This window comes from Corvus moneduloides, chromosome 2, assembly GCF_009650955.1.
Source record: "Corvus moneduloides isolate bCorMon1 chromosome 2, bCorMon1.pri, whole genome shotgun sequence".
NCBI lineage: Eukaryota > Metazoa > Chordata > Aves > Passeriformes > Corvidae > Corvus > Corvus moneduloides.
In genome coordinates, this window is record NC_045477.1 from 21,533,060 (window position 1) to 21,558,879 (window position 25,820).

The 25,820-nt window shown below is 35.8% G+C and overlaps 1 protein-coding gene across 1 annotated transcript in view; it reads left to right on the forward strand.

Annotated features, from left to right (window-relative positions):
- Positions 1–25,820, forward strand: part of ABI3BP (ABI family member 3 binding protein) — a 126,883-nt gene that overhangs the window by 65,733 nt on the left and 35,330 nt on the right. The window contains exons 25-46 of the mRNA XM_032094251.1: positions 578–652; positions 1,491–1,568; positions 2,133–2,207; positions 3,277–3,342; positions 4,552–4,632; positions 7,789–7,857; positions 9,341–9,388; positions 9,868–9,942; positions 11,510–11,557; positions 12,087–12,161; positions 14,363–14,437; positions 15,259–15,333; positions 16,000–16,047; positions 16,599–16,673; positions 18,018–18,092; positions 19,695–19,769; positions 20,404–20,475; positions 20,950–21,024; positions 22,627–22,701; positions 23,181–23,255; positions 24,378–24,443; positions 24,780–24,854. Coding sequence (XP_031950142.1) covers positions 578–652; positions 1,491–1,568; positions 2,133–2,207; positions 3,277–3,342; positions 4,552–4,632; positions 7,789–7,857; positions 9,341–9,388; positions 9,868–9,942; positions 11,510–11,557; positions 12,087–12,161; positions 14,363–14,437; positions 15,259–15,333; positions 16,000–16,047; positions 16,599–16,673; positions 18,018–18,092; positions 19,695–19,769; positions 20,404–20,475; positions 20,950–21,024; positions 22,627–22,701; positions 23,181–23,255; positions 24,378–24,443; positions 24,780–24,854 — 1,551 coding nt within the window. The remainder of the gene's footprint in view (positions 1–577; positions 653–1,490; positions 1,569–2,132; positions 2,208–3,276; positions 3,343–4,551; positions 4,633–7,788; positions 7,858–9,340; positions 9,389–9,867; positions 9,943–11,509; positions 11,558–12,086; positions 12,162–14,362; positions 14,438–15,258; positions 15,334–15,999; positions 16,048–16,598; positions 16,674–18,017; positions 18,093–19,694; positions 19,770–20,403; positions 20,476–20,949; positions 21,025–22,626; positions 22,702–23,180; positions 23,256–24,377; positions 24,444–24,779; positions 24,855–25,820) is intronic.

A 25,820-nucleotide genomic window follows, 5' to 3' on the forward strand; every position in this document is an offset into this window, starting at 1 on the left:
AGAGAACATATGTTTTTGTACCATAGATTGCCTTGCCAGCATAGGAAGCTGCTTCCTTACTATTTCTTTGCTGCTTTGTGATTTTTTTAACTTTATTTTACCCTTGTTTTTCATGAGTGTACATGTACACAGATTATATGACACTAAAATTCACTAAAAAAATATTGACACAAAAGCAGTGAAGAGAACTAAGGCAGGTGCTTTGTTTTCAGGGAAATATACTTGCAGCGCTTCTTAGTTTTTATAGATTTTTTTTAAGTGCTTTATCTTTATTATTGTGGTGTTAGAAATTTTTATCTTTGTATTTTCTGGGTCGCTTTAAACTATGTGGACCATGTGATCCAAAGCAATATTAGCTTTGGTTGGCTAACACTTTAGTTTTAGGTCTCATTTCAAACACTAGCTTCAGCTCACACTCTAAACCAGTACTGCTCCGTTCCTGAGGTAAGGTGTGCTTATGGTAAAGTGCAAAGTAGCTGTGGTATAACCTATCGCATTATTTGGTTGTTTTTCTATGACCAAAAAAAGCTGTGTGTAGAATTAATATCGTAGATAATGTGACTTGGTTTTTTTATAGTTTTCAGTGGTGTTCAGCCTGTACTTTCAAGTCCTGTGGCCCCTAGTAAGCCTGAAATAGCAGATGCTGGACCAGGTACAATAATCTCTACCTAGTTCTTAGTTCAGTAGCTCAAGCCATGCTCTAAAACTCAACTGAAATGAATATACTGCTGTTATTTTCAGTGCACATTTGGATTAACCCCTTACAGCTGATTTCAAGTTTATGTTGCTGCTAATGGTTGAACTTGGTGTTTTCTCACAGTTACAATGCATATAGCAGCCCACAGTCACATGATTCAGTATTTTGAAAAATAGGCCACATAGATAATTGAGAAAACAGTATTTTTACAGCAGTTCTGATGAAAACACTGTGATGTGAACTGTAGTTTTTATGTTATTGTTGTAGCCTCATTAAAAATGTTAACATTAGTGCATCCTTAACAGCTTGAAATTGGTTAACAGTTACAGACACTCAGTGGTTTTGGACTGAAACCACAGCTGGATCTGTTGTCAGCTTTCTATTCCAACTTTTATATGTTTTAATGTGTGACTAATTGTTTGTTCAACATGTCCTCTTCATTAAATACTGACATTTACACAGTACCATCTCCCTTAAGTATTGGACCAAAACTTAAAATGTTCAAAAGCTCTACTTAAAATCTTACTTGGCAGTGATTGAGATCCAGACCAGTTGCAATGAAGGAAGGAGGAAATAAACATCCAGACCTTTTGCACATCACAGATGCACTGATTTATAGCGACTGAAGTTCTGTGCAGTTCTGAATTTCTCCCTAATGCATACTAAACTGATAAATGTCCAAGCATTAGTGAAATATTTGTTGTTCTTGTAAAAACAAATTGTTTTTGCTTATGAAAGAAGAGTTTCTTCCATTAGCTCTTCGCTCTCTTATGACTGTCATCATTTCTTCCAGCAGCAACAAGTGAATCCATTCTGGAATCTTTCACACCTAAAACTTCCCGTCCTTTTCAATGGCCAAGGGTAACATTAGGTAATGTTGTTTTCACCCAGTGAAAAACTCTGTGTTTGTTTTGAGCACTCCATCCCATATGAATGCATTCCTTCCAGCATATCATTTCACATGCATAATCATTCTTTTTCCTGGTTAGAGAGTCTTGTTCTTCCATCGTCATTATATTGACTGGTCTTGACAACCCTGTGTATGAGAACAAGGTTCTGGGTGGATTGACTGTCTCAGAGAAGTAAAACTTGTCTCCTGCATGATAAAACACCATCATCCTTTTAAAACACCATCATCCTTTTATTAGTGTTCTATTTCTTTTCCTCCCAATGCACACGCATGTGCTGATTGTCTCTGATATGCACAGCTTTCAGAATGGAAATTTTAATTGTTTTGGACTCACAGAATCTTATTTCTGATCAATTCACAGCATTTCAGTATCATCTCCATTCCACACTTCAAAATCTGATTTCATCAGCTGGCTTTGACATTCCATACTGAGTCGTCTCTGATATAAACTTGTGACATGTGCTGTTTGTTGTGGGAAATGCTTGTTAAACAATTTTTGATTGCAAACTGAGCTCTTTCTTTCAGCTCCAAAAGAAATACCACTTATTCCTTCTAAACCGAAACCATCTGCTACCCCAGAAGTACAACATGTGAAACCTGGTAATTGTGCACATCATTTTCATAAGCTGGTATGCAGGGAGATATGTTCTCTAAAAATATCTAAGCAAAAACTTTCTAAAAAGGACAGGAGCTATGCAACACATGAGCATACTGACTAAGTCATCATTCTAAAGTTGGTCATTAACTCTCATTAACTTAACAACAGTTAAGCTCATCGGTTTTATGCATTTGGGTCCAGTGATAAAAATATAAACCAGTTCTCTAGTGTTGTAACATTTTAAAGGACTGGAATGGAAAAAAATTTTCTGGGTGGCACAAGGGTGTTTTAATATCACTCATATAAGCAATAAATATGATTATTATTTTTATAAACCCCTTTGCCACTCCCCATCTCCCACTTTCACAAAGACACACGATGGCAAAGATGACATCTTAGCTAGTACCATAGGAACATTATCATTGTGTCGTGTATTTTCTGTCTTTTGATCAAAAAAACAGACCTCTTCTAATTTTCTTCTGATACGGGATTAAGGGAAATTAATTTGCCTCCTTTAGTGATTCAAGTACGGGACCAATAAGTATTACGCTGTGGATTATTCGAGACCAAAATGTGTTTGTTCTCATGTCTTATAAACAGACAGATCATTAAAAAGCAGGAGCTACCTTTACTGTCTTAAACCTCTCTTACAATTAACTGCAAGTACTGATTTAGGATTTTCAGCAAAACTTTGGCATTTAGAAGTTTCCTTTCATATAGATTCTCTGGTGTTCATTAGAGACTACATTCTTTTCTTCCTCATCTCTCCTTTCTCACTATTCTCCCATAACAGAAGTTTATTCGCTGATTGAATCAAATACAGGATTAAAAATGTCTTGAGAACATAAATATGGGGAAGGAACCTTAGAAGCAGTCTCTCACACAATCATTCAGTGTGCGATTCTATAGGAAACAAAGCTTAAAGGAGTGTAGGGTGTTACACACAAGAGTAAGGCTTATCTAGGCTGTTTGAAAAACAACTCCCCTGAACTACTGGAATGATAACACTTTTGGCTTTGTGTTGATACATCTACTGATCAGTTCGATTACTCTTGGATTTTTCTTTTCTAGCCCCCAAACCACCACTTCTGGACCCTAAAACTTCTCAGACTCTCGAACAACCAAAAGCAACCCTAGGTAATACATGTTTCTGTAGCTGTTGGCCACTCTTCTTTGCAGTCCAAGCCACAGTTTGTATTCTGTTACTTCATCTCATAACTTTTGCTTTGTTTAATCCATTTCTCTGAAAGAGGACAAGAGCTAGGACATAAGCATTCAGAAATGTTTTCTAAACTTAGGATAAAGAGAAACCAGTTTTTTTTCATACAGTTTTGCTAGTTCAATAGTAATAGTTTTATCTTCCATTTTGCTGAGAGCTTTTCTACACCAACACCCTTTACTCAGAAAACTCACTGGAAATACAATTGAAATACCAAGTGTAAAGGTAGTATTGTGGGTGTTAATCCCAGAAGTCCCAGTGAAGGGTTCCTGTGGCACTAGGTTAACGTGTTAACTCCACTGTTTTGTGAATCCTTCTGAATATCATTTTAGCTTGAAAAACATCTCTCAGCCACTTCATGTCTCACTCTGCTCTGTCCTTTCTGCAAACATCAAACACTTTTCCACTGTGTCAATTGCTATGAAACATTTTATTGGAAAGCAGTCTTGTAGCACCGCTTTTTAAAAATGCACAAAGCTACTGACTTATGCCTGAAATGGAGTTTATACTTTATCTGAAGTCAGACCAACAGACAGATTAGCCAATTACAGTTTCAGCCCGTGCATGTTTGGTGGAAAAGGGGTTTCTAGAACTCATTGTTCTTAATTTTTACCATTTACATGATGCTACTTCTATTCTATTAGCAGAATTCAATGACTGCACTTATGAAGCAGTTAGATATTTTTTTTTTAATTGATTCCATGTTTTTCCAGCTGTCTGCCAGTAATTCCTTTACTGTGCCAAAAATGGAGGACATTTTTGCATATTTTGTCTATATATGTCTTCTGCTGGCTTAAAATTGACCTGGTATTCAAAAGGATAAAAAGCATTATTGTTTTATCTCTTAGGTATCTTGCAAAAATGAATTTGCTAACTTAGTGAGAGGAATATTTGGATGTGATTGCAATCTACAATTGCATATTTAAATGCAATTATTCATTTTTACTGTGAAGAACAAACTGGGATTTTGCTGGGGTAATGAAGTCTTAGGAAGATTTTTGAGAAGCCTTCTTGGCATGTCTGATTTTACCATTTGCTTTTGTCCCCAGTAGCCATTCATTGCCTTATTTGATTTTTTTGTGATACAGTGGAAAGGATAAATTTATAATCCAGTATATTTCTTTCAGCTCCTAAAGAAGCCAAACTCACTACTTCTGCATCTAAACCTAGACCATCTGCCAGACCCCAAAAGCCACGAACTAAACCTGGTAACTAATTTCCATAGCAAACCTTTGTTATAGTGTGTCACTTAAGTAGTGCATTTTAGCTTAAATTTCTTCTGTGTGAAGTTCAGCACTTAATCATCAGAAAGGTGAGGAATTCCTCTTTGAGGAATAATATTTTTGTATTGGATCAAAAAAAACCAAAAAGAAAGAAGCAAAACAAGAAAACTTCTACCTTTTGTATCCCAAGCCACCAACTCACACAGCCTGATATCAAAGCAAATTGTTTTCTTGATTTTTATTTTGAAATAATAAGGTTTCCAACTTAGTTCAGCATAGGGTCCAGAAAATGCAAATTCTACTGTTTTGCTGATGGTTGTAACATCCTACATAGAACCATAGGATTTGTATTGATTCAGTGATCATTTTGCAAATGTAGACTTACCTGAAACTGTGGAAGTAAGAGTGGAATTTTGTTCTGGAATTCAGTAAAGACATATTTTATTATCCCAAATGAAATAGCACCTTCACACTGAGGTTAAATTTGGTCTATGATGTATGGCAGAGAATAAAACACACCTGGCATTTTCTGGACCTGAAGAATAAATAAATACAGTTGTAAAAATATTTCTAGTGTTACATGGTTTATAATGAAATTAGAAAGCTTGAAATTGCTTGAAATTGAATAGTTGTTTATTGTAAGAATATATTACTCAATGCTGGAAGAGCTCAGATGATTTTATTAAATTCTTTCCAGATTCCCTGCAAATTATTTTTGCTCATAAAAAGAAATTAACTCTCTTCAGATCAAATTATTCCCTGTGAAGCTTGTTAAAGGAATGGCACATATGACTTGGAATTGTCTCAAAATACTGTGCATAATTAGTTTTTCATGCTGATTACAGCTCCTGCATAATTTTTAGTGTGGGAAATCCAGTATTGTATTACAAGAATCACTACTTTTGTCTCTGCTGTAGATGTCTATGTCTGAATATAAATATGAGTCCTGCATGTTGTTTTTTGAAACAGCAGAGAAAAAGAGCTGCTCATTTGGAAAATGTTGCGTAAATTTATTTTGCACCCTGGGACTGCCAAGATCAAGGTTTTATCTTGGTGTTTCCACACTGAGTGTGTCTACAGCAAGTTTCTATATGCCTACAAAGAAAGTGGCATGGTTCCATATTTGTGCACGTGCCTCTGGTTTTTCCTTCCCCAGTAGTGGTCTCACAAATTAATCAGGTACAATCCTAAGACAAACTTTTTAATCTTGATACAGTTTGTCATGCTCCTCTTGTAAGCAGGTACTTGTGAAATTGGCGTGTGTTCTGATTGTCAAATGATTATATTCTCGTTCAGAAAATATTATTTGAGGCATGAAATATGCAGTGCATGGGGATAAGGTGGCTTTTGGGTAGGTGGCCAAATCGTCAAAGAGCAGAAGCCTGTCTGTGTTCCAGTATTACTTGGAAGTTCAGCTTAAATTAGCAACTTATGTCATGATAGTGGTTGTCATCTTTCCTTAGCAGTGAATCAAAATAATGAAGAGTGTGTGCCAAATTCATATTGAAACAATGACTTACTAATAACTGCCTTTGAGTCAAGCAATTAATTTTGGTTCTCATTATTAATATGATTTTTGTGCTGTTTCTGGTAAAGTATTTGTCTTTTTTGGCAGTGGAGAAAAAAGCTTCATTTAAAAAACCCCAAACATTTAAACAATTTTCAGTTTTTCCAACCAACAGACTGTACATTTTTGCAAAAGTTCACAGTTTCATTCTGTTTCTGGGTATTTGGGTAACTGAATCTGTTACCTGCATGAAAAAAAGGTTTTGTTGACAATGTGATCATGCCCAGCCATTGTCGACTACTTTGCGATTGTTAGCATGAATACCCCTCTCTAAACCTTCTCCATTTATCAGAAAAGGAAATGATAATGAATTTTCTATTGTGCACCCAAAAGCACTGCAACATTTTCTTTACAGAAAAGTTTTTAAATATCTCCAGGGATTGAGATTCCACAACCTCTCTGGGCATTTACTTATATCCACAAATGATTTGTCCTGAATACACTTTGGAGTATTTTGCCTTCATAGAATAGTGGCAATAGTATTAAATACAAAAGCTATCTAAGCTATAAAAAATGCCAGTAAAGAAAAGAGGGAAATTTTAGAATTCTGAAATTATTCAGTCTTTTAAATTTAAACACAGTCCACCCAGGTAAACCACCATAAACCTTCATGTGGGGAAATAGAGACTTTTAAATTAAGAATGTGATTTTGTATCTAAACTGACTGAGTTTTGGAAGTGTTAGGTCTCAGATTTTATTGTATTTAAAAATTTTAAGGTAACTTCCTTGGAATAAATGTACTTGTGAGTCTTAAAATGCTTGTGAATTACAATGTGACAAACTGCTAGTATGTCCAAAAATACAGTTTGAGGCATATCATACATCACTTTTTCTTTCCTAATTAAAATCTGTAGGGAAGGATAGAGGCTAAGAGTCAAAACAGAGTAAACAAAGCAAAATTTGAAGGATAAGCACAAAGATTACTCAATTATTGTAGATGTATTTAGGTGTGAAAATGGACTCTGATAGTACAGAGTCATGCTAATATTAAACAATTCTACCAACTTTAACTTCAAAGTTCTTTATCTTTTTCAGAGTGTTTGGAGTTTGTTCTTTTCAAACCCAATTAAGTACTCCAGACAGAGATAGGAAACTTGTTAACTTGATGATCTAATGTGCAGTGACACTAGATAAGCTGCTGGGATCTTCAGCCTTGGTTTCTGTGACTTTACAGTGATTTACACCTGAAGCCTTTCAAATCTATCCTTTGTATCACTATGGGAGAAACCCAGGAAAATTAATAGAAAGATTTAACAAAGAATATTGAATTCTTTGGAACTGTTTCTTTTCAGTGGTCTACAGCCATAAAGAGAAAAAAGAAATACAGTAAAACAGGAAGATGGAGATTTAGAGAGCTCCTCTGCCAGTATATTCCGGTAGCATAAATAAACTTTTTATTTTCCAAAAGCAGCAAAAGTCACACAGGGTAATTTCAGTAAATTTTTCATTTACTCAGTGTTTCCACTTGAAGAGTTGTGAGGAGGTGGATTATAGTTGGGAAGCAAGAGCAGCTGAGCCATAAAGTAGATACAGATGCACCTGTATTTCTCTTAAGAAAATTCTCTTTATTCCAGCAGCAACCATTCCAGTGTCAGTCACTACTAGGAGTCCCTACACATATGAACGTCCAAAGACTGCAGAGGGTAATGATTATGAGTCATCTTTAGTCATTCTTCTTTTCATTGGTCTGATAATATGTGCAATTGAAAACACCATTTTCTGGAGGCTTCTTGCTTATTCATGTGTGGTCCAAATCGAGCAAATGGAAGTATAATCTTCTCCCTGTTCTTAGCATGGAGATGTCTTCTAAAAGATAGGATATCACTTCAAAGGTAGTTACTTAGAAATTTCACTTAGATTAGAAGAAGAATAAGAATTATTTCAATAATAAAGAATTTATGGAATATAGAAATAACAATCAGAAAATGACATTAAAAACTACACACTGCTAAACTATTTTATTATTGGAAGCTGTTTTTCTCTTTGAAAGAACTGACTGATTTTTCAAAGGCAACCTGAAAATAGAAATTAGTGTTTTGTAGAAAAAGACTTTGAATTTGAATTCCAAAGGTAACTGATGAGCTTGAATAATGGCAAAGTCTTTGCAAACCAGGCATATGTAGTGAGAACATTTGAAAAATTAGTGACTAGTTTGAGATTTCTATAGAGTATCTGGCCACTGTCAGTAGAAGATAATACTCATTGTTTTGGGGTTTTCCTTTATTTGCAGCAATATTAATACTACAGAATATTATACTGTGAATGTTAATAGACATGTAATAAATAGTGTAGTATTAATCCCCTCAATTGCAATCAAAGTTTTATGGTGTTATTTATTGTGAAGCCTATTTTTAAAACCAGTAGATGCATAAGAGAGTTTGGGAGATAAGTGAGTATAGGTTATAGAAAAGGTTCTATCTTTAGGTGTGTATGTCTGTATGTTATATGCTACTTTACTTGTTAATGCCTTGAGAGGGGAGAACTGATGCATTAACATTATTTTAGTATATTTTCCTGATTGCCAAGAAATTTTTATAGATTCTGCTACCTCATAATTTTTTTCCCATTTGGTATAGTTTGTGACAAGGAAAAGGGCATGATATACTGGTTCTATGATCCAAATTGTAAGTGGATATGAGAAAAAACAAGGAGGCTTTATCAAACTATTTTCAGGTAGCTAATACATACACCTCTAGCAATAGCAGCCTTTTAGTCCTCTGCTTAATTGCTCACTTTAGAGGAAAAATTCAGCTGTTTTGTCATGGTCAGCACAGCACTTTCAAGTAGTAACAGAGTTCAGTTTGGGGAGTCCTGACATTATTGTATATCAAGAGTCCGTTGCTGTCGCTAAGTTAAGCTCTGTGATCTTTTCTCTTGCTTGTTCTTGGATTTACTGGTTTATATCCACATATTTTGCTTCTATTGCCATCAAGTTTGTTCAATAACTTATTTCTTATTCTACCTGTATCATTAAGAACTTTAATTGCCCACGGTTTAAAAGTCAGTTTGAAGTTCCACATTACTGTGCTGTTGTGTTAGTACCTGCTTTTATTACTTACCACTGGAGTAATTTTAAATTTTTGGAGTGTGTTCCATACTTACTTTGTCACACTCTTTCTGTTGCAGTCTTGGAACCGATTACACTTAGAATTGAACCACCAAGGTCACCCATAGGTAATAGTATTTCCTTGGCAAGCTGCCGTGTTTGCTTTCTTTCCGTCACAGCAAGCATCACTGAAGTTAATCACCTTATGCCTCAGGATTGTTTCATTTAACTTCATTTTTCTTCTAGGTAATTCTCTTGCTTGGCATTCACAACAGTTGGGTGTATTGCTCTCTTCACAGCTGGAATGTCTCCTTTATAAAATAAATTATGCTGGCAGCTCTGAATCACCTTTCTCAATAATTATGCTTGTTTGTGCTTGTTCCAGTTTTTATTTTAAACAAGCAAACAAAAAACTGAGCTTCAAAAATGACTAAAATTACACTTTCTTGCTTAGATTGTTGTAAACACATGGAGAGTATTACCTGACTTGCCTACCTCTTTTCTTCTCAGTTGCAGGTGTGAGGTTTCTGTGCTTGTGTGTTCAGCTAGTATCAGATACTAATTACTGTGCAATTTAACCAATTTATACCCACATTTTCTCTTCCAGCTCCCAAGCAGACTCAACGTGTTCCTTCTAAACCTAAAACTTCACCCAAACCTTACATCCCACAAGCCAAAGATGGTAAACTGCTTTGTGATTTTTTTCTAGTACAGTTTATTTTGGATTGAAATGTATTTATGAGCAGCTGCTTAATTATCTGAGCCAGTTAAACATAATGGGGTTCTGTTCTGTTCTGCTATGTTCAGCAATTTAGTTGCAGTTTTCAGGAGCTGTAACATTTGCTAGGTAATTTTCACTGAGCAAAAGAATAAACCTCTGCTACTCCAGGGCAACTGGATGAGAATAGTGTTGTTACACTCATATTAACCTTGGTAACTAAAGCAAATACCAAGCAATTAAAGTGTGTTCTGAGGCTACTTGGGGGGCATAATTCTTTCCAAAGTTGCTTTGCGTTGTTAGAATAAATCTGTTTCCTTTCTAAGCCAAAATTAATTAATTTCATGTCATTATTTATTACTGCATGAGGGACTAAATTGCCCAGTTATACATACATACTTAGTATTTGCTTATAAATATTTATTGGTATTAATGATTCTTTACACTATATTCCAAAATACTGGATTTTTATGCCATTAAATGTGAGAGCAGTTGAATTCAGTGGTGGGCAGAGAAAATTGCTTTCTGTCCCATGCTCTCCAGTTGGTAATATCAACAGAAAATTGCAAGGGTCTCAAATATCAACATATGTTATCCTTTGGCAAATGTGAAAAATTTAAGGATAAACACTTTTTTGAAGACCTTTAAATTGTAGACATAGTCCAGTAGTTTTGAAATCTGACATTATCTATTAGATGTGATTACCTCATGTAGTAAACAGTCAAAATCCTTGTCTTCTTATAATTTTTTAACCATGACATCTGATTATAAAACATTGTTTCCAAATTACATCTTAAAATGCAACTTCTCATAAACTCAGTTTTTACCTTTGTGGCCATTTTTCATTGTTATGGTACTCTGGCCTTCTCTGAAATGGTTAATGGTTTTGTCACACAAATCTTACAAGCTTGTATTGGTCTGTGTTCAAAAAACCAAACAAACAACTTACGATTTCTTTGCGAATCTTTAATATACAGATCTTTTTCTACAGCATCATCCACTTATCTTGTAATTGTCTTAAAATACCCAGAGAAATTTCTTTCTTTTTTTCAATTATTATCCATACGGAAAAATTGACACAGAGAGGATACCATCAATTTCACATTCTTATGGCTCTAAATCACCCAGTTTTATTTTAGATCCATTTCAGTCTAGAGCTGAATTCTATGATCATGCAATGCAATACATCATATAATGCTTTTTAATAAGACAGTATCCAGTAAACAAGAAAGTACTGTCTGATTCCAATTGTGCATATAAACTGCATTTGAAACACACCACCAATGGACGAGATTTGTGTCCCTAAAAAGATGTTTTCTGAATAACAGAATGATAATATTTGGATATTTCATTGAAATCTATGGGAGAACAATGCTCACATTATATTGCAGATTACACTGCTTTCTCAGACACTTCTTTTAATACAGCTGTTTCTGTATGAGGCAGTATACAAAGTATATATTTCAGAAAGTGGTGCTAATTGTAAGTTTTCAACTTACAAAACATCTTTTCTCTTTTGTTTCTGATACAGTCCTGGAATCTATAACACTTAGAACTGATCAACTAAAACCAACAATAGGTAATTTTACCTACTGGGTAAATGACCTGGGGACCATCACATTTATCTTTTTTCCCCACTGAGTATCACAAGCACATCTTCATTGCATTCCACTGCCATAATTTTTTACTATTGAAGTTCATCCTGTAAGGGGGGGTTTGGCAATTTTACACTAACAATTCATAATCATCCTTTCCTGTTTTTTCTCACACAAATGTATTCTGTAAAGTGGAGGGAAGCACCACAATCTACCTTTGACTACTTGTCTCTATACTCAGTTTCTATCATGTGCTGCTTCACCTTTTATACTGTACAACCCTATTGGCCTTGTTTTCTATTATCCTGTTACAAAGGTTTTCCATCAGCACTGGGGTTTGTTATGTACCAAGCATTCATATTTCTCCATTAGTCAAGCTTTTTTGTGCTTCCAAAGGGTCCCAAAAGCATGTGTTCTCTTTTAATATTATGCTTTCTGTGAGTATCAGTTCTCAAAAAATTCTAATAGTTGCTGTAGTTGCTGCTTTTTTTTTTTTTTCTTTTTTTTCTCCAGTTCCTAGAGAGCCAAAGCATGTTCCTTCCAAACCTAGAACATCACCGAGCCCAGAGGTCCCACGAACAAAACCTGGTAAGGTCATTGTTTCTTTACCTTCTCATACTGACATGTGTGTCTTGTGGATTCTACTGTGATCAGTGGAGCTTCAGATTTTTGTGTATCCCTTGGGCACACATCTTGGAACATTCCTTGAGGGACAAAGTCCAGTGACATGTAGAATTTATAAGAAACCTGGTAAGGTGAAAATCTATATGTTCAGTTCTTTATTAAATTTTAAGTCACTGCAACATTGGATGTTTTCTGTACAATTCTCAGTGAAAATAAGTCTTTTCTGTGTGAGCTTGCTTGTCTTTTGGCAAAATGAAGGTGAAAACAAGGGGTTTCATTGTAAAGACGAAGGATTCTGCTCTGTATTTCTCAAACTGTGAGCTTGTTACTTTTTTCCCAGGCACAAGCTTTCATTCATACTTGTTGGTTCACTTTTCCACAGCCCTGGTGTTGTTCAGAGATTTAAGAATGTGTAATACTTCCTATAATTGTGTCCACATGGGTTGTTATACCCATATACAACCTTAGGAGAATTAAGGATGGAGAAAGTAAATTATGCAACTCACACTTGCATGATGTGAGGTACTGTAGGGGGTTGACCCCAGCCAGAAACTAAGCACACCCTAACCTCTTGCTCATTCTACCCCACAGTGGTTTGGGGGAGAGAATCAGAAGAGCAGAAGTGAGGGGAAAAAAGAAAAAAAGAGGGGAAAAAAAATCAAGATAAAGACAGTTTAATAAGGAAGGATAAAAAGAGGGGGGGAAAAGCAAGTAATACAAAACAACCACGTGCCACATCCCACAGGCAGACCAGTGCCAGACCAGGAGCAATGGGTGCTTTAGAAAGTTTTGTTGCTAAGCATGACGTGAGCTGGAATATCCCTTTGGCCAGGGTGGTTCAGCTGTCCTGGCTGTGTCCTCTCCTAGCATCCTGCCCACCCCTAACCCAGCCCTATTGCCTGGGGGCAGAGTGAAAAACAAAGAACTCTTGGATGCTGTAACAAGCTGTATTCAGCAATAACTAAACCATTGGTATTTTATCAACATTTCCTTGGTCACAGATCCAAAACAGAGTACCACAGGGGCTGCTATGAAGAAAACAAACTCCATCCCAGCCAGACCTACTACGGGTATCCAAGGTACTCAGAGTATTAGATGGTATTGGTGAAGAGAGGGGCAGAGAGACAGCAACTCAGGTTCTGTTTCTCCCCAGTAAGTCTGCACTTATTGCTTGAAAAAAACCCTTGAAATAAGTCAGGAAAGTGTACGAAGCTGAACGTAAAAAACCACCCACAATCTCTTCGTGGCTTTTACAAAAACTTCAAATTTATTTTTGGGATCTGTTCTGTATTAGAGCTGTTACCTTGAACTGGAGGCAATTCTGAGGAACATAACACTCTGATGCTGAGTTTCAGGGAGGAGTAACTGTCTGTCATCAGCCCTAGCAGGGATGGTATGATTATTGTGGAGACAGTGATTGTAACATTTTGATTGCTCTTGGTAATACTTTGGTTTTGTTGTTGTATTACACTAATGCAGTTCTGGAAACAATTAGGTGTAGAACTGAGAAAGCAAAGTCAACAATAGGTAATGATGCTTCTTGTTTGAATGGTCATATTGTCCTTCTTCAGTACAAATCATTAAAAGCAGACCTGCAAAAATTTGTCATCTTTCTTTGCATGTTCCTTAATAATTTAATAGTCAAGGTTCTCTGTCCCTTATTTTCTACTAAACAATCGAGGAGAATCCTTGTACCTTTCAAGTTGTTACACGCATAAGACAGGACCATTTCCTTCAACATTTAATGGTAAGAGGCAGAGGGCAGATCAGAACATGATCCTAATTTTGTTCTCGGTCATCCTGTGGAGGTGGCACCATTTCAGGTGCTCGTATGGTTTGGGAGGGCAGAGTTGCATCCTGAGAGCTTTCTTTATCTGCTTCCCTTCCCTTCCCCTCCAATTTCATGAAATGAAATTCAGTCCTTCATAAAGGACTGAAAAGTAATTCTGTTCCACTCGAACCTCAATTTCACTGTCAGAATACAATTACTTCATTGATCCTGGATCATATGATTGCTTGAGGCAGATCCATTTGACTAAGGTATTTTTGTCACTTGAATTTGATATTGTGAATCATTCCAGGACAACACCCATTACAGAGCAGTATATTTGTATTTGAAGCTACTTATTACTTTAATAATGCTTAACCCAGTTTCTTTCTTTCAGCTTCAAAAGATCCATATCACAGGCCTTCCAAACCTAAAACATCACCCAGTCCACGTGTTCCTCCAACTAGAGCAAGTAAGCTTATCAATATTTTGCCCATTAGTGCATGAAAGTTTCATCACTGAAAATTTTCAAAACTGAGGAGTTCTCTGAAGATACAGAGTTGCTTATTTAATAGGCAATGTGTCACTGTCATAATCAAATTTTGCTATACAGCTGTCATGAAACAATCAGCTGGATATTTATACATGTCAATGACACAAAATGATGGAGATGTGTGAGTTAACACTCATCTTGAGCTCTTGCACACAGGAAAATCTGCATCTTGATTTTCTTGGAGTGTGACAGAAATATTTGTATTTTTAGTTGCTTGCTTAGAAGTGTAAAATTACAGTACTTTCCTGTTCCCAAAACTTTAGAAATAGCTCTGTCCATTTGAAAAGCAGTGGTAAATTTCCATGTTTCTTCTGCTTTGACAGCTTTGTTGATTATTTTTTAATGAGGAGTTGATTTAAATGGGCAGCAGGTTTTGGAATATGAAACACTTGAGAAGCCCAACTAGGAAGTGTGAGAACTACAGCAGTTTACTCTGCAGAAAGCTCTATTGGTTATTGCTGTTGGAGTGGAGAGTTAACCTGACACGGCACTGTAACAGTCACTTTGTCTTTAGTCTCTGCACGGGCATAGTATTGATTGCACTAACAGGAGATTATTTTCAAATGACAGAAATAAGCCCTAAAAAATTTCTTAGCAGAAAATGAATCTTCTGTCAGAAAAATCAAAACACACATGTTGAATCATCATCCTCAACAATGTGTTCAAAACTTTGCACATCTTCACAGGTCCAAGAACCATCATTCTCAATAACAAATTCAAAACTTTGCTCATTTCCACAGGTCCAAAAGAAAGTCGACGAGTCCCTTCCAAGCCCAGGGCATCACCAAGTCCAGAAGTACCACACACAAAACCCGGTACATTGTTGCTTTGTTGTGCTTCAATACCCAGGGGTTCTTTTGGGTTGTCCTTTGTCAGGGAATCAAGTGTTGATTAACATCTCTTCATATTACAAATACATTCTCTAATGATCATTAAACAGGTGTTTAAAGGAAGATAGAGCTGATTTCTGGTTTTAGTGTCTGAGTTTTTGTAGCTGCCTCTGCTTTTCAGCCACATGACACCTACCTACCACTGATGAATATTCTGTAGAGCAGGGTAGACAACATACAAACATTATGAAAAGTTGGAAGAAATTGCATCTCTTTTGTGCCTGTCAAAAGGTGCTTAGAGAAAAACTTATTTGAGGGCCTTCGTATATGACCCTAAGTAACTGTAACTCAAACCACTCACGGGTTTGTGTGATCTGGTAATGGAATTTGACCCTTAAAAATAAACTTAATAGGGATTTGCATACTAATGAACTGCCAAACCTCTGTAACTTCTAACAGTTCTGAAAGAGTCCATTGAATATTACTTTGAGTGTATATTCACTAATTTTACAAAGAAATTAAAAAAAAAAAAAAAAGAAAAAAAAAAAGAATATGTTTCAATTGAAAACAAACCAGTCATGTTAAAGGGAGTATTTTTACCACTTACTTATATTTACCCCTAACTCTGTGTATCTTCTTGTTTTTATGAAGTTTTGGCAGCTAGTACATTTACAGTTGAACAACAAAAGACAGCAACAGGTAAACTTCTTACCTTGCTCTTAGCTGGCCATTAGCATTTTTTCACTGCTCCCTGGACCAATGCTTATATATCATGAGTCTGTTTTTCACATAATCTGTTTGTGGTTTTGATTTGTTTTCTTTTCTACTAATTGAACTAAATTCTACTCTGTTGCAGGTATTGAAAGATTCCTAGCTGATTTGTTGTCGTCGCAGAAAATTTCTTTCCCTGTCACACATCTTGTAATTCCTTTGACACTTGTAGGAGACAAGCATGCAATGGATATTGCAGTTATGGGTTCTGAAATACGGACGGAAATACATTCCCTGGAGTTGTCTGTGTTCTTTCAGGTTTTGTTGCTTGACTGTAGATTTTGCTTACCTCATTAATTTCACCCATGTTTCCATTCAGGATTTTGTTTCCTCTTGACTTCCTGTACATATCTGACACTCAGTTTTTCAGGCTGCCATGCAGGGATTGTTTTTCTTTGCAAGCATGAGGCATGCAGTGCCTGTGCAATAAACCTAATTTTGTCAAAGTATAAAGCCTTAAAACAGATCTTTTCTTTCAGGTCTTAAAGAACCACAACGTATTCCTTTTCAACCTAGAACAACTCCCATCCCAGATGCTCCATACAGGAAGCCTGGTAAATTATCTGGGTTTTTGTGAAGCTGCAGTTGATAATTGAACAATTGCTTTCAGGGTGGCAGTGGGGAGAACAGTCATCAGTGCATTTGCTGTTACCTGGGTATTTTTCTAGGTTAAGAAACCTCTGCAGGGATGCAATTAAATCTGATGGAAACCTCAACAGTTCAAGACTTTCTTTTATTTTATGAAGATATTAACAGAAGGTGATTTACCAAAATATGAATATCGGTCTAATACCGATATCCAACTGAGATGGATAAAAACTCTCTAACAGTTTAGAGTTAGAAAGTGAATGTTTCATTTGGCACCAGGCACTGCGTAGGATAGCTCCCCAAAATGCAGGGACCCGATACAAGCAAAACCAAAGCTTTTTATTTACAAAAATTATGAATATCCAAAATACAAATGCATATTCATAACATTAACACCTCCCATTCTCTGCTTCGTATGGAAATGAGCTTCAATGTTATTAAGCATGCATAGTGTGTGTTCTGAATTGAATCGGTGGTCTTGAATTGGGTCACTGGTCCTAAATAAATGAAGTAACTCATCTTCCTCATTTTGACCTTTTTCTCCTTTCTGAACTTTAACAACCCTAATTACTTTAGTGACCTCTAAGTTTCCTCTTGTGTGACTTTTTAATAGGTTCCCACAGAGGGAGGAAATTGGTGATTGTCCTTGTTCCCTACACCAACTTATCAATGTTTCTGTTCCTCGTTCTAAACACAGCTAAGCAAACATGCAAAGGACAGATCATCAGTTATTTAGTAATCAATTACTAGTTTCAGGTCCAGCTCTCTTAACTGTTTTAATTAAATATAGCTGAGCCCGAATTCCTCCCTGTTCTAATTTCAACACAGCTAGCCTATAACTAAAATCTTTATGTTTCTTTTAAACCTATGTTTCAAAGGAATAGTATCAGCCTGTATGTTATAATCAAGGATAAAAAGTTATTTGCAGCTTGTATCTGAGCAAGACACTTCAGTAGTTTGCACCATGTTTTTAAAGCTCTTATGAGAGAAACTGCCTAACGCTGTTGCATTGCTTTTTCTTGATACACACATTTTCACCCAGATTAGACTGCGAATTCCCTTCAATTACATTTTGATTAGGTGACTGCCCTTTGTAAATCCTACTGACCCGTGTAATATAATCAGTGATTTCACTGAAGGATTGTTAATGTTGTTTCCTAACCAAAAATTTCTGAGGGTAAATGCCCATTGCTGTTTTAAAACACCTCTTTCCTGTTGTATACAGTGTAGTGCTGAAAGGTTTTTTAAGGAGGGGAGGAAAGGGAGGTTCCTTCATTATTCAGATCATTTATTGACATTTTTTCCAACAGAGATTCTTCCAACCTTTGATGAACCAGATACTACTATGATTCCTCGTATTCCTGAAAGAACAAAGGCAACATTTGGTAACTGTGTTATTTCATAAATAATTATTCTATTTTCCACTCTTTTTAGAGAATATCATCTTAGAGAGACCCCATTACATTTTATTCAAAGCTAATAATGAAATTTTGCCCTTCTTGTAGATACTTGCTTGCTCTTTGGTCTTGATAAGGGTAATAATGCATGAGCTCGTTCACTTTCAAAGGTTCTTTTCCTCATCTTCTAGCCTTTCCAGTCAGGATGATGCAATTCCTCCAGATGTTATCTATTTTCCAGTTAAAGGGGACTTTATTTAAAGAGCAGATAGTGATTCTTCACAGAATTGCAGAGTATTCTCAGTTGGAAGGGACCCATGAGGATCATCAAGTCCAGCTCTGAAGTAAGCTGGCCCATCAGAACCCTTGCATTATTAGCACCATGCTCTAACCGAGTTAATCCCTTGTTCTTCATGTGAATTGTGGATAATTTCATTCCAAAATACTCTTCTTCTTCACTCCTCATGGTTTAATTTTACAGAAGAAAATTCTAATACATCAGCAACAGCATAAAGTCTCCAGACCAGATATGTGACCGTCTAAATCCAACTCTAGTTCTTAAAACCATCCTCTCTGCTTACTTCTAGTAATCCATGTTGGGAAAACTTGCTTGAATATATGAAACCTCAGCTGAGTGTTCTTTCTTCTTAACTTAATTGTCAGATGTGGACCAAGAAAGGGTCACTGAATCCAAGCAGTATTGGGGAGCAGGAGCATTGCTTGAGCAATCTTTGTTCAATCAGTTTTCTGTCCCCAGTTTCAGAGACAAATCTCGATCATGATTTTCTGAGAATGGTTAATGAAATATTAATAGGCATTTTATAATCTTCAAATTATGGGGTTTTTTGGAAAGAGGAAGAGGAAATTAAAACTGCTTTTAACCATGTTTCTATTTTAATATGTATTCCCTGGTATGCAATGATACTTAGGTTAGTATTCATTCAGTATCTGTTCATGTAGCTTTATGAAGTATGTGCCCTGTTGTAAACATCTGAGCTATCTGAGTAATGTTCACGTGCAAGGGGGATGAAGAATGCACAGGCTAAGGCAGATAATTTTGGACCCCTCCCATTGGTGTAGACCACAGACTAGAAAGTGCTAAGAAAACCTTTTCCAGTTAATGATTCCTACTTTTCTTTACAAGATTTTTTTATCTGAATAGTACGAAGATAACAATATTAAATCATTCCTACATAAGAACAAAAGAATTTAATTTATAAATCAAGTTTGATACAAATGTTCCACTGAAAAAGAAATCCTGTCCTCAGATACTCATGTGCGGCAGATGAGGAAGACATAGGTTACCACTGTCTATTTTTGTCCTATTACAGTATGATGATGTTAATGACTATGTTCTAGACTGCTTGATGCAAAGCTACAAATTTGAAGATAATTTTTTAGAAGTCTTCTTGTGTTAGTGGCCATTTAACTTGCTTTTTCTTTGCAGGAATTCCAACTGAATGGTTTTCAGCTTTATTCTTACATAATTTGCCTTATTCCAGATGAGATCGTGCTTATGTTCCTTGTGTGCTGTGAGAAGCAGTGTGTTTTTTCAATTATTGTTCTGGGTGCTGTTTGTTTTTATTCCAGCTCCAACTGAAAAGCAGTTCATTCATACCAAACGAAAAACAACTGAAAAACCAAGAGTGCCATACGCCAAACCTGGTAATGGAGTAATTCTTTTAATTTTGTGTTTAATCATTCTTTCCCCAAGTTTCTGGTTTTGTGCTCCTTAATGGAATTATTCATGGCCAGTTTTGTGCTGAAACAAATGCATTACACTTTAAATAATCAATCCAAAATATGCCAAAACTACACTACAAACAATAGTAGGGTATGTATAATATATATAATGTTTTTCCTATTTCTGTTACACATAGCAAAAGAAGACTGAAATATAGTAATGTGGGTATTGACAAATTTCAGTGGCTAGGCAGACTGTAATTACTGCTTGGTAATCTTGGATGCTCCTCTGTGAGCACTTTTTTTTTAATCTCTTCTTGAAATGCAACAGAACTCCTTTACAATGTGCTTGGACAGTTAGCAACAGACATTGTCTAATATATTGAAATGAAAGTAGGTTTAAAAATAGTTATGGAGGACTGTGTGGCTTCCCATTTTCAGGATAAAAGGAATGTATAGCAGAAGTTAGTAGAAAGATAATTATATCTGTCAGCAGTTGATTTTCAAGATATTCTGCTACTCCTTAGTTTGGGCCATTTTGCAGGTTTTAGCAAATGCTTCTTTGTTTCTATTACAGACAAATATTCTAAAATTTTTCACATTTTCTCCTTAACAGCAATACATCTGACAACTCCACAACCAATTATTACAAAATCTACTACTACTGGTCATTCAAGGGCAACAATGGGTATATAAGTTTCCTTAACATTAAGATGCAGGTATTTCTAATTTTTCAAAGGAGAAATTTCTAGACAGCGTTCTCCAATGTGGTATTTATAAAGCACCATTTCACTATCCTTCGTTCTGCTGCCACGTGCATGTATCTTAGTACAGAGGATTCTCATTTCTATTTTTTGAAATAAAGCAAAAATAGCCTACAGCTTATGTCTGGTCAGAAGTCTGTATTTGTCAGATCTCCAACCAAACTCAGTGGCCTAATTTTTCTTTTAGAGCAAGAATTTAGCCACTAACTCAACTTACAGCACACTGCTGGGACTTTTCTGTGTTTTGGATAGTCACTTTGTTTCAGGTTCCAGAAAGCCATGGAATTGTTATTGTCTTTTTTTCAGGCATTTGAGGCATGCATTTTCTGTGGGCTAAATATGGCATTGGATCATGACTCCTGAAGAATACAATAATAATCTTTTTCCTTTTCTTTCAGCTCCAAAAGAAACACTGCTCATTCCTTCCAAATCCAAAACATCTGTCAGGCCAGAAGTACCACAAACTAAGCCTGGTAATTTACAGTTTGTAACTTTAGAAGTGTTATTGTGGCACTGCCTTAGTTACGTTTCTGCTGTCACTGAGGTCTGCGGTCAGGGGGCATGCATAATAAGTAGACAGAAATTTGCATCGTTGTTCAGCTGAGAGTATGTTCATAAATTATATCAAAGTGAATGCCCAAGAATTGCATCAATTTCCATGGAAAGCAGATGGATGGGATTAGTAGCCATCAAAAAATGCGAGAAATTCAATTAATTTTAATAAAAATATTTTTCTGCGGTCACAGTCACAAAGTTCTTTTCTTTGGGGGGATTTTACTACCCTAAATACATTTGATTCAATTTCTCAAGTACTTTTGAATCTCGGTTACAGAGTCTCAGTCCAAGACATTTAGATGCAGAATTACCTTCAATTCCAGTGATTTTTGCAGTATCCACGGTAGATTCAGGGATGCTCAGTTATAGTGAAGAGTGGTGATACCTCAGCTTTACCATGGGGTGAACTATTTCAGTAAAAATTGCTGTGTAGGAAGATAACAGGAAATAAATATAATTAGGGGGAGGAGGGACTACATGGCTATAAGAGCAGCTCCTGGTCTTTCTTACTCTCTGACCTAACCTCTGAACTGAAAAAATTTTAGTCTTAGGCAAATAGCTTAATGAATAGTTTAATAGTTTCCCCCCCACACTTCTTTCTCCTTGTCCATTTTATATAGCCAAAAATATTTTAAGCAGAGACCCTATTTATTCAAGAACTATATTCTATCTGTATATATACCATATGTACATATATATTACTATGAACATCAAACTGAACAGTCCAGGAAAAAGATTTCTTTTCTAAATGCCTTATTTTGAAAGGCTGTTCAGCAGCCAAGTTAGATTCTAAGTCTCAGTTGAATAAGAGCTATTTCCAATCATGTCATAGTTAACAAGTGCCATCTTTTGGTACCACTACAAATTTAGTTTCAGGGAAAGAATTTTAGAAAACAGAATTTAGAGGCTTGTTTTCTGCCTTTTAAAGTTTAAATCATTATAATGGTGTATATGCAAAATAAGCTGCTGTTAGGAAAAACTGTAAACAAATGTTTACTGTAGAGTATAAATGGCACTTTTTAGCCACTGCTCCTTATGCTAGTAAGTAGGTTATTTTCCAGCTTCCATATTTTAACCTTATTTCTGAAAGACAAAAAGATGTGTCGGGTGTGCCTCTGCCTACCAGTCTGTCCTTTTAATCCAGTAACTTAGATAACTTTCAGTTAATTCATTCAAATTTGAGTGAGGTCTGAAAAAGAAATACATTACTAAAAACTTCTTGAAGTTTTTTAGGGAAGTGTAAGTTAATACAACAAGTATGAGAAAGACCAAAGACTGTCAGAACTCCAGGTCTAGGGCAAGTGTTCTGAAGTTAGTGGGGGCCCAGCAGAATAGCTGCCCTGTCTGGTTGTCAGCATGAAAATACATCGAGACTAATCAGAACGTGTCTGTCTTGTGTCTGTTAAAATTGTCCTAGCAGATGTGCAGATAGGTTTTTAGGAAACAATGGAGACAGATCCTTCATGAAATCCAACTTTTTTAATTTCCCTTCTCACAGAACAATGGTTTATTTTTTATAGCTCCAAGGGCAACACACCTGGGATCGATTAACCTTGTAACAGTTCATGTTGTTGATGGGTCCAAAATAACTTTGGGTAATGAGAATATTATGTCAGTTTATTTTTCATACATCTTTACTTTCTCTGCTTTTGCTATATGGCTAAATGTACCCTTTAATCAGCAGAAATACCTTAATATATCTTTGTCATGTTCGTTTGTTAGTTACAGTCCAGTGCATGTACAAAATATTGCTGGTTTTAATTTTCCATCCATTTTTCTTCTTCCTGTGTTTCTTTATAGAAATAAGTATTACATGTACAAGGCTGAGGAGTCATTTAAAAAGGCATTGCCTGATCACCTTTTCTGATTTTGTCTGACTTACTAATGATATATATCTTCCCAGACTCGAAATGTCTTTTACCTGTATAAAAGCATGATTTTCAGCCAGATTTCTAGCACTGACTCTTTTGTTTATGATCTGCACAGACAGTTTGAATTTCCTTTCCACCTGTGATGTCTTATGTTTAAAATGAAATCATTTGCATTTGATAAGCAGTAATATCTCCATTTTCAGTTCCCAATGAAACGTACCACATTTCACCCAGGCCCAAAATTGGTCAAGCAACTGAAATTCCTTGGTACAATACAGGTAATTTTTTAAGATTTTCTTAGTTGTTGTACTGTAGGTCTTAAAAAAAATCAGTAGAGTTTAATGTTTAATGGTATGTTCATTATTACCTTTAAAACTATTTCAAACACATAATATGAACATTTATTTTTCCCCTTATCAAGTGTTCATTTATTGCTCTGAAAATGGGGTTTGCTCAGTATTGCCTCAAATATCAAAGATTATATGAAGTTTTTAAACAGTGTTAGAGCTGTGTATTGAATACTCAGATATATAGTGTTGCAAACATCGTTGTAACCCAGTTCCAACTTTTTCCTTACAAAATCTAGATCTGTAAAACTTCCCAAATCTAAATGTCAAAAATAGGTATTGTGTTCTGTCCTGCATAAGTATTTTCTCTGATGCTTTGGCGAGGCTGAATTAAGTGTTATGGGTCAAGTGTTTATTAGACTGGAATATCAAATAGCCAGTGCTATTTTAAAAAACTAATTTACAGACACTGATGATTGGGCACAAGATAACAGTGACTACTGCTTATGCTTTCAGCTTCCAGTGTGAGTTTCACAGATCCCATAACAATTACAGTATCAAAATTATTTTGCAAGCGAAAGGCAACCATAAGAAAAGGTTGAAGTCTTCTGATTTCAACCTTGGTGATGACACTGTGCTTCAGCTGTCCCACACTGTGTCTGCATTGAATGCTTCCAGTTGTTTTCTCAGCAATATTTCAATGTTTTGTGGTTTTATCTAAGTCTTTGATTTTGGGGGGTTCAGTTTGGTGTGTTATTTTGAGGTTTTTTGTTTGTTTGTTTTTTACAGAACCTAATTAAATGTCTTAAGGCCATGGATACCTTGCAGAGCTAACTCTGTATCCATATACAGTTGGGTAACTGGCTGTAAATATTTTATATCTTTTTCCTAAACCTACATATGGATGTAGCTGGTCAGACTGCATGATGGAGTCATCTGGCCACTAAAGAAACTAGCATCTTCCACATGCATTTTGGATTAGAACTCATAGAACTCTCATATGTCCATTTTGCTGTATCACATTGGTGCATGGACCTTTTTGTCTGGCAAATCGTACTGCACTGCCTGTGTTCTTTCACACACAGCATTGAAACAGAACCTTATTTCTTTTAGCACCTCATAAAACACGTCTCACTTCTGCAAGACCAAAGCCATTGGATAAATCACAGACCAGACCTGGTAATAATCTTTTATTCAATCTGGGATGGGGAAGAGATTAAATAGTTAATTAATTTCATCTATTCTTAGTGGAATTTTAAGCATTGCTGGTAGAAAAAAAAAAACAAAAGGGTATTTTTCAATCAATTAATAAGTCTAGTGTTAAAGCCTTTCCAAAACAGGAAAAAAAAGAAAAGAAAAGAAACCAAAACTCTGTGTGTTATCACAGCAGGTGTTACATTTTCTTCTCTAGTGTGGAATTGCTGGCATCACAGAGAAGTCTGTTGGGTATTCTTCTCATGGAACTTCTTTCTTTTTTCTTCTTTTTTCTTTTTTTCTTTTGAAACTCTCTCACAGCTTTTAGTAAAACCACACTAGCACCAGCCAGAACAAAAGCACCTGGACTGCCAAAGTGGATTGTGCCAACAACAGGTAGAGTTTTGGGGTTTGGGTTTTTTTTTTATTTATCAATGAAAGAGCAGAATGTGACTTCCCCAAGTCATCTTGAGCCCTGCAAAATATCTCATTGTGTTTTATTGTAGAATTTAATTCCTCAGAATGCCATGTGTAATTGCTTCTATTGATCTTGTCATATAATTCCTGAGGGTGATTATGAAATTATATTGGCACTCAGTCTGAGTAAATTTACAGATGGATTATTATGTAGCTACTGTTTGGTAATGTTTCCTAGATGTTAGATCCACAATAATTACTGAAAAACACTTAGTTGAAAAGGATCACCCCGTTGTTTGAGTCCAAGTCAGGAGGCTTGGTAAGGAAGCCTTAATCTTGCTAGTTGCTCTCTATGCCCAGGGTGTGTTCACATCAGACCTACTCACTTTCAGACCATGCAGCATTTGGACTGTGCAGTATTCAGGCTTGGATACTTCAGCACCAAAAAATTCCATGTTGGTGGATGACAGACAAGGGTCTTCAATTTATATATCCATATGCACGTAGATATCAAATATCCCTAGCCACAAAGACTTATTAAAAGTACAGGCTTGGTTGGAGGGAAAATCATTTTTCCTTTTTCAGTTGTACCTGATTTTTCCATCCAATCAACATAATATTTTCACTGCTAATTCATAATGAATCCATATTTTTTTATTTTGTAAAGCATTAATTTATTACATCAATAGAAATACTGTTGGGGATTTTTTTTAATACAGCCATTGGTTAATTAAATATGTAATTCTGGGATTCTTCATCAACAATTCAAGTTTAAAATAATAAATAATATAAATATATAAATAATGTGCATATTCAAGGCAAACTTTTGGCTGATCACCCACTAAAAGTGCTCCTGTCCCATATTAGTGCTGGGACCTGTTAACTATTTCTGTGCTAGCTAGATTAGGATAGCCTGAGTGATATTCCATCTATTCTAAATGTTTT